General features: G+C 45.5%; 1 protein-coding gene across 1 annotated transcript; it reads left to right on the top strand.

The window, feature by feature from the left end:
* Window positions 1–3,426: 3,426 nt before the first annotated feature.
* On the top strand, window positions 3,427–8,637 carry LARP6 (La ribonucleoprotein domain family, member 6). Its single transcript, XM_014542910.1, has 2 exons — window positions 3,427–3,661; window positions 7,509–8,637. The coding sequence occupies exon 2, from the start codon at window positions 7,650–7,652 to the stop codon at window positions 8,574–8,576; it is 927 nt and encodes a 308-aa protein (XP_014398396.1). The 5' UTR covers window positions 3,427–3,661; window positions 7,509–7,649; the 3' UTR covers window positions 8,577–8,637.
* Window positions 8,638–9,603: the final 966 nt, after the last annotated feature.

A 9,603-nucleotide genomic window follows, 5' to 3' on the forward strand; every position in this document is an offset into this window, starting at 1 on the left:
AATAGAAAACCCAACTAACTAGTGAATTAAACAAATAGGATATTATCTTCCTCATGTAATTAGAAATCTTCAGGTAGGTAGTTACAGGAATTGGTTCAGCAACTCAATAACGTCAGTAAATCAGACCAAGCTGATTCTTTTTTTAAAATATATTTTATTGATTTTTTACAGAGAGGAAGGGAGAGAGATAGAGAGTTAGAAACATCGATCAGCTGCCTCCTGCACACCCCCTACTGGAGATGTGCCTGCAACCAAGGTACATGCCCTTGACCAGAATCGAACCTGGGACCCTTCAGTCCGCAGGCTGACACTCTATCCACTGAGCCAAACCGGCCAGGGTCCAAGCTGATTCTTTTGGCCTTTTCCTTATGGCAGTGAAATAGCTGCTAAAGCTCTAACCATCACATCCACACTTAAAACAGATAAAAGGGGAAGGGGCAGGGCCAAACATTTTCATTTGTGTGTTATTGGCTATAATGTGACAAATGGCTATTACTTGTGAGAGAAGCTGGGAAAATGTGTATTTAGTGTGTTTTTTTTTTAATAATCTCTCTAGTAAAAAAAAAAAAAGCAGGTGGGGAAGAGTTTGCTAGTAGATGCTAGAAAATGTGTATTTAGTGTTTTTTTGGTGTTTTTTTTAAAATAATCTCTCTAATAAAATAAAAAAAGCAGGTGGGGAAGAGTTTGCTAGTAGATGCTGGGTAAGTCAGATTAATGTCTGCCACAGCTATGTTTCATAGACCTTCTAAAATAGTCAGCTATCTAGTGTTGAAATTGCATTTGACCTGTTATACCCATGGGTTGCTTTAATATTTTTCCTTGTATAGCATTCCATTTTTAAAAGGATATTTTTTTAAAAGACTTTTTTTTTAAAGTTATTTTTAAAGTTAGTCTCCACGTTTCTTTTCTTCATACACATTTGTCTTGGGACATTAGGAAGGTATTTTTTTAAAAAATTTCCAGACTGTCTGCAGGCAAATAACGAAACCTTTTCATTTTTAAAATCAACCAATGCCTATATTTTATGCTAATTTTAATTTCTGAATTTGAAAATTGTGAGATGGATTGGTTGATTACTTCATGTAAGAGTTTAATGCTGATCCAAGGGAAATGTTACTTGTTTGCTTCTTTGTAAAGGAAACATAATATGCATGTAAACATACATACTTTTTTATTGAATGCCTCCGTTTTTAAAAAAATTTAATTGTGGTAAAATACACATACAATTTATCATCTTAACCCTTTTTAAGTGGCATTAAGTACACTCACATTGTTGTGCGACCAACACCACCTTCCTACTCCAGAATTTTTTTCTTTCCCACTTGAAACTCTATCCATTAAACAATAACTCCCCATTCACCCTGCCCCAATTCCTTTTACCCACCACTCTACTTTCTGTCTCTATGAATTTGATTATTCTAGGGACCTCATATAAATGGAATCATACAGTATTTGTCCTTTTGTGACTGGCTTATTTCACTTCGCATAATGTCCTCAGGGTTCATCCATGTTATAGTATGTGTCAGAATTTTCTTTTTGAGGCTGAAATCTATTTCACTGTATGTACATACCACATCTTGTTTACCCATTTATCCATCAATGGGCTTTGAGTTGCTTCCATCTTTTGGCTATTGTGAATAATGTGGTTGGGAACACATTCTCCCAACAGAGTAGAAGCACACTGATGCTTTCAGTGGACTAGGTGTGTGTGTCTGTACCAGCAGTTGTTCTCTCTGCTCAGAACATGGTAATGGAAGCTGTGGGTCGGGTGTTCATGCTCTTGGACATAAAGCTACCACATAGGAAAGCAGCTATATTTTTTTCTGGAAGTAATTTTTAACTAATCCTTTTTATTGTGGAGTATATGTAGTATTTGTATAATGCATAATTTAATTTGCTAATAAATGTACAAATGATAACTCACCTTTGATAACTTATAATGATGATATCCACTATGATTTGGATAATCACACATTCCCTAAATATTTATGGCTTTGAAGTTTTTATAACCCTTTGTGAAAGGTTGACCACCCTGAAGAAGCTTTGCCCAGGATTTCCTTGGCTTGTTCTCATGGTCTATTCTCAGGAGGGGAAGTCATCCAGGTGGAGCTGCTGGGGGTGTGGGTTTCATTTAGAAGCCCCCAGTGAGTGGGATTGTTTCAGATTCCAGGGCAGGGTCCCAACGAAACCTGGAAAATATTGTGTGTGCTGGCTTTGGAGACACAGTTTGAGTTTGGATCCTAGATCTGCCTCTTATGAATGAGCAAATGGATGTATCTGTCGTTCACTGAGCTCTACGGGTATGCAGGAGCTCTTCGGGATATGGGATGTCTTAATCCATCTAACCGTCACAATAATCCTATCGTGACTCCCAATTTACAGAAATGGCACCGAGGTGTGGCAGTGGAGCTCCTGCCCAGTTTGACTCAGTTAATAAATGCTGGTGTCAGGATTCAAACCCAGGCAGTGTAACTCTAGAACTGGGACTCTTAGTCACTTTGCCAAACTATCTTCTGGAAATCAGGATTTGCAGGGTGGGGGTGGGGAGGGAAGGATAAAGAGTGTCTTGTGAAAAGCACCGGGTAACAGAGCAGCACATAAATATTAGTAGAGGGTGTTGTTGTATTAATGGTCCCCCCTCTTTGTTAAAAACAAAAGCATGATTTCTTAGCTTTTTGGAAGCAAAACCTATCCCCTGTGGCCATGTGATCACCCCCTCTGTGGAGTCCAATTCAGGTATGGCCCAGCGCAATTGCCTAGGGCTGCTGTAACAAAGCACCACAAATTGGAGGGCCTAGAACGGTGATGGCGAACCTTTTGAGCTCGGCGTGTCAGCATTTTGAAAAACCCTAACTTAATTCTGGTGCCATGTCACATATAGAAATTTTTTTTTATATTTGCGACCATAGTAAAACAAAGACTTATATTTTTGATATTTATTTTATATATTTAAATGCCATTTAACAAAGAAAAATCAACCAAAAAAATGAGTTCGAGTGTCACCTCTGACACGCGTGTCATAGGTTCGCCATCACTGGCCTAGAACAACAGAAAATTATTGCCTCTCAGTTCTGGAGGCCAGAAGTCTGAAATCAAGGTGTCAGTGGGGGCATGCTCCCTCTCAAGGTGCTATGGAAGGGTCTGGCCTAGGCATTTTTTGGTCAGTCTTTGATGTTCCTTGACTTCTGCATGCTCCCCTTTCCCCGTCGCTGCCTTCATCTTCACAGAGCATTCTCCCTGTGTGTCCGGATTCCCCTTTTAAAGACGAGTCATACTGGATTAGGGACCTTCCTGCTCTGATTTGGCCTCTTCTTCAACTAATGACACCTGTAAGACTCTTTCCAAATAAGGTCACATTCTGAGCTGGGAATGTTGGGACTTCAACGTATGAATTCTGGGTGGGGGGAGACAGTTCAGCTCATAACACCCAGTGTCTCCTTCTGGTCTCAGTGGCGCCACAACAAGTGGGGGCGAGAATGAGCATGAGGACCTGGAGCAGGAGTGGAAGCCTCCAGACGAGGAGTTAATCAGGAAACTGGTGGATCAGATCGAATTCTACTTTTCCGATGAAAACTTGGAAAAGGATGCCTTCCTGCTAAAGCACGTGAGGAGGAACAAGTTGGGATATGTGAGTGTTAAGCTACTCACATCCTTCAAAAAGGTGAGGCCTCATTGTCAGAGCTGCCCCAAGGGTTTCAAGGCTGTTTGGGGTTATGGGTCAAAATATTTTTTGCCCTTTTCAAACGTAATGACTAGTAATTTTTTACTTCCTCTGAGGCCTGAAAAAAGAGAAAAATGATCAAGAGGAGGGATTTGGGATTGTCCCACACTATGAAAAGGGTCCTGGGTTTGGGGACAGATCTCAGCAATGGCCTTTTGAGACACCTACCAGGCCTAGAATTATATGCATTCAAGCTTTTCATTTGTATAGTTGAATAAATAAAAGGAGGAAGGAGTGCTCAGAACTCTGGGAGATAAGCCCTTCTCCAAGATTTCAGCCGCCTTTGTGTGCAATGCCACCCTCATCTGTAGATGGAGATGTGGGAAATCTGCCTGTTGCTGCCGTCTGGGCAGCAGACCGCATGGCCCTGCTGTGTACACATCCAGCAAGTGGACCGTGTTTGCCTGCTTCTCGAAGAGCTGACAGATAAGTTGGCCTCAGAACTCTGCCTCCCTTGAGGGAAGTGTGTTTACTAGAATGGAAAAGCACTACGCTGACTGTTGTATAATGAAATGTGTAATGAGTAGGTCCTGGCCAAGTTGTCAGGAAGCACCTAGGACAGCTTTTCTCCCAGACTGCTTCTCTGCCTCGGGTCCTGGTGTGCTCTGCCCTCTTCTGTTGTTCTCTTTATTTTATTCATTCATCAAGCATACTCATCCTGTATGCTGAGTCCTGTGTTAGGCACAGGATATACAAGATGAATTTGGCATTCCCTTGCCTTTGCAAAGTCCAGTGAAGGAGAGACTAGTGAAGGGCTACAATATGACCTTAGACAGCACCATGAAAGAAAGCAAGCACTGTTGGTGGTGAGTTGCTTAGAGCAACTAATCCTGATTGGAGAATTGGGAAGTCTTCCCAGAAGTGGCGACATTAAAGTTGGATCTTGGAGAATGAGTAGGAGTTTTCAACATACAGGAGAGGGGAAGGGACATTTCATGTTACAACGGAAAAACCTACCCTCCTCCTGTGTACCTCCTTTGCTGCCACACTGTTCCCACACTCACACTTCAATAGAAGTGAGGGGAGGGTTCCCACACCAAGCATTTCTGTGACACAGCTGAGTGTCCTCACTTCACCTCAATTCTGACACTGTCTACCCGGAGATGGCATTAGATCCCAGAGGTTAAGGGCTCGGTCCCACAGACTGACCCCCACTTCGGGTGCCAATCACAAGTAGTAGGTCCCCAGGTTACCCACAACTTCTGTCCAACTTGGCTACAAATCAGAGGTTCCTGTGGCCTCCTCCCCTTGGATTCGATTATTTGCCAAAATAGCTCACAGAACTCGGGGAAACACTTACATTTACCAGTTGGACATAACAAAGGATACAGATGAATAACCAGGTGAAGAGATAGAAGGGATGGGATTTGGGAGGGTCCTGAGCACAGGAACGCCTGTCCCGGTGGAGTTGGGGTGCACCACCCTCTATGTAGGCAGATGTGTTCACCCACCTGGAAGCTCTCCAAATCCCCTACTATTGGGATTGTTTTGGAGGCTTCCTCACCTAAAAGTGATCATTATTAACTTCATTTCCACCCTTTCTCCCCTCTCAGAGGATGGGGCAGAGGCCTGAAAGTTCTAAGCTTCTAATTATGACTCAGTCTCTCTGGTGACCAGCCCCATCCAGGAGCTTTGGGAGCCCACCCAGGGTCACCTCATTAGAACAAAAGATGCTGCTAGTGCTCTGATCCCTCAGGACTTGGCAAAAGGGTTCAGGAGCTCAGTGCCAGGAATGGGAATGAAGACCAAATACATATATTTCTTATTATAAATCGCAGTATCACACATGTGCAGAGAACAGTGAGCAAGCCTTCACGTGCAGTGTCGGGAGCCCCAAAATGCAGCAGCCAGTGGAATCATCCTATACATTTCTTTTTTCCTCCCCAGACGCCCTAAGAGTCATCCTGATTTTCTTTCCTTTTTAACTTGCCATTTACGTATCTATTGAGGAGGTGTCTTCTCTGTTGAAAACCAGCCGCAGAGTGGACACAGACTCCCCCATGCCTCCAAAATGAGAGCAAAGACCTTTTTCCTTTGACAGGGTTTCCTGCTAATCATAATAGCAAACCTATATGACAAAGGTAACAAACAGGGAAATGACAGTGTTTTAAAATCTCACAAAGTTCTTTCAGTAATTGCACAAAGCCCACAGCTCCCTGGTTCCTCTTCTTAGGTGCCTGGCCACTCCTAAAAGCTCAGACACAGGCCTGGGCCGCTCAGACTGAGATTCTCATGGACCTTGCTCCCGGCTCTGGAGGGGTGCTTGCCAGAACCTGCTCTTCTCTCCACTGGCCGTGGCCAGCGGCCACTTCTCCAGCCCTCTGAGCAAGGCAGCACTGGCCGCCTCTGGGCACCGTCCGCTCAGGCTCCGGGCTTAGGCAGTAGATTGTCCTCTCCAGAGTCTCCCTCCCTGACCTGTTTTGGAGAAGGCTCCCCATGTTCTACCCTCAAAAGAACCACTGTTTGGCTCTCCCACAACCTGGCACTGACCTGCGGTCATCATTTCACCCTTTCTGGATCCCTCATTACATCTACTCACCTCCAGTCCAACTCTTTCCCTGGATCCACTTCTCTCTGCCCTTAGCCTGGGTCACAGTGATCAGCCCCATTGTCTGTGTGTAGGTGACTTGTGGTTCCCACATCCTAAGCACAAACCCGGTTATTTCATCTGGAGGCCACAGGCTAGAGTGGAAGTGTCCTCTTTTCAGGAGCCTGCCTGTGCGCTTGAGAGCTCTGCCAAGGTCCTCCCAATGCTGCCCTGTGAGGGAGTCCTCCTTCTTGAGTCCTGGGAAGTTCCTGCTTTGGTTCCTCTGCAGAACAGCTTGCTCTGGCCTGGCCTCAGAGGACTCGGGGTGATCTCGCCATTCCTGGATCAGGCCACCCACCCCACCCGTCTCCACCGTTTCTTCAGGATGACTCACTCTTCCTGGCATTCCCTCACTGAAAGTGGGCCTCTTGAAAATTACTGTTTTACCATATAAATATAGCTTTCACATACTGCAACATTGATACCCACACTTTCCACTGTGAGGAGGGGCTCTATTGAATCATTCTTCATGAGGCCCAAGTTGCATTTAATTCCAAGTTGAAACAGCTCAAATTATTTCCAGGAGATATTGCAGTGAAATATGAAACATTTTTTGGAACCTCCTCTGTAGCAAAGGCATAAATGCAGATATACAACTTCAGAAAGGTCATCAGTTTGAAAACAAGCATTGGCAAAACAAATGATTCATTTCTGTAGATTCTTTTAAATTTTGAAAATGAACTGCATGCTAATAAACACTGATTTTATAATCATTCAAAGTGCATATCCATTTTTGGGGAGACACCCTGTATTTATTCATTTAATCCTCAGACTGACTCCATGAGGTAGGCATATTAACATCCCCATTTCACAAATGAGGAATTTGAGGCACTGGGAGGTTGAATAACTTTTTAGGTCTCACTGCCAGTTAGAGGTGAGCCTTGCATTTGTGCATCCAACAGCCTTGGTCCAGAGCCTGCAGGTTTAATCTCTAAACTTGTTCAGAATAGATAGAATATTTCCATCAGCATGACAAGTTCTTTTGGACAGCACTGCTCTAAACTGTGCTGCCTCATTTGAAATTCTGCAAAGTGTGTTTGTTCCTTCATTCATTCACTAGATTTTTGAGTGCCTGCTCACACCTGGTATGATTGTAGATACCAGTCCTTGGGAATAAGGAAAGGTGGGAGGGAGATTACAGAGGACACAAGGTAGACCAGGACATTGGGTGACATTTCAGATTTGCTTTGTGTTCTTCAGGTGAAACACCTTACACGGGACTGGAGAACCACAGCACATGCCCTCAAGTACTCGGTGACCCTGGAGTTGAATGAGGACCACCGGAAGGTGAGGAGGACCACCCCTGTCCCTCTCTTCCCCAATGAGAACCTCCCCAGCAAGATGCTCCTGGTCTATGATCTCTACCTGTCCCCTAAGCTGTGGGCCCTGGGCGCCCCGCAGAAGAATGGGAGGGTGCAAGAGAAGGTGATGGAACACCTACTCAAGCTCTTTGGGACCTTTGGCGTCATTTCATCAGTGCGGATCCTCAAACCTGGGAGAGAGCTGCCCCCTGACATTCGGAGGATTAGCAGCCGGTACAGCCAGGTGGGGACCCAAGAATGTGCCATCGTGGAGTTCGAGGAGGTGGAAGCCGCCATCAAAGCCCATGAGTTTATGATCACGGAATCTCAGGGCAAAGAGAACATGAAAACTGTTCTGATTGGTATGAAGCCACCCAAAAAGAAACCTCCCAAAGACAAGACCCACGATGAGGAGCCCACTGCGAGCATCCACTTGAACAAGTCCCCGAACAAGAGAGTTGAGGAGCTTCAATACATGGGTGACGAGTCTTCTGCTAACAGCTCCTCCGACCCCGAGAGCAATCCCACGTCCCCTATGGCTGGCCGGCGGCATGTGGTCACCAATAAACTCAGCCCTTCTGGCCACCAGAATCTCTTTCTGAGTCCAAATGCCTCTCCGTGCTCAAGTCCTTGGAGCAGCCCCTTGGCTCAACGCAGAGGCGTTTCCAGAAAATCCCCACTGGCCGAGGAAGGTAGGCTGAACTGTAGCACCAGTCCTGAGATCCTTCGCAAGTGCATGGATTATTCCTCCGACAGCAGCATCACTCCCTCTGGCAGCCCCTGGGTTCGGAGGCGCCGCCAAGCTGAGATGGGGACACAGGAGAAGAGCCCCAGAGCGAGTCCCCTGCTCTCTCGGAAGATGCAGAGTGCAGATGGGTTGCCTGTGGGGGTGCTGAGGTTGCCCAGAGGCCCTGACAACACCAGAGGATTCCATGGTGCACACGAGAGGAGCAGGGCCCATGTATAAATACCTTTTATTTTTAATACCGGCTCCATTGAAAACCACCTGTTTTCAAGGTTCTGATAAATACCTGGCATGCCATAGAATGAAATTAAGCCCCCTTTCAAGAATTTTGTATACATATGAACCTGTTAATTTATATGTTTGTAGTGTATATAGATTGTCTGGACACCCTGGTTTTAAGTCCATCTTCTAGTTCAGGAGACCCCTTCCTCCCAACACGACCACTGTTGTGATGCTGTCCAGCGTGTGTGTGAATGTCACGGCTCCGTATGGCTGTGGGATGGGCTCCCGGGAAGCCTGGCAGCCAGCCTCTTCTTCGGGGCAGGATTCTTCTCCTTCTCTTTGGTGAGCTGTCCTCAGAGCCCAGAAGAGTTCTTTTGTGCAGTGGCAACTCGTTAAACCTGTAGCATGCCCAGAAGAGTTTTGTGCAGTGGCAACTCGTTAAACCTGTAGCATGGTGTTTTCTAGGATCTAATGTATGTTTTCTGTCAAGTGAATAAAAAATAAAACACTCAAGCCCGGCCGCGTGGCTCAGTGGTTGAGTGTTGACCTCTGAACCTGGAGGTCACGGTTCGATTCCTGGTCAGGACACGTGCCCGAATTGCAGGCTAGATCCCCAGTAGGGGGCATGCAGGAGGCAGCCGATCAATGATTTTCTCTCATCATTGATGTTTCTATCTCTCTCTCCTTCTCCGTTCCTCTCTGAAATCAATGAAAATCTATTTTAAAAAATAAATAAAATAAAACACTCAACTGGGAGTGTTGGCTCTGAAATCATGCCTGACAAATACCTGCCTCCTGACAAGGCTGTGGTTAGTGTGTCATGAGGCCCTGAAGTGCTTCACCAAAACATTTCTTGAGCGTGCCTCACGGCAGCCCTGGAGCTCGTGGCAGCCTGAGAGGTGGCAGAGTTTATGCAGATGTTAGAGCACCACCCATCTCATCACAGTGAATCACAGAGCAGAAGACAGTTCTGTGTAGACCAAGCTCTCTAGATGTGATCTCCCTGGACTGGCATTGACATCACTTG

This window comes from Myotis brandtii, unplaced genomic scaffold (assembly GCF_000412655.1).
Source record: "Myotis brandtii unplaced genomic scaffold, ASM41265v1 scaffold315, whole genome shotgun sequence".
In the NCBI taxonomy this organism is placed as follows: domain Eukaryota; kingdom Metazoa; phylum Chordata; class Mammalia; order Chiroptera; family Vespertilionidae; genus Myotis; species Myotis brandtii.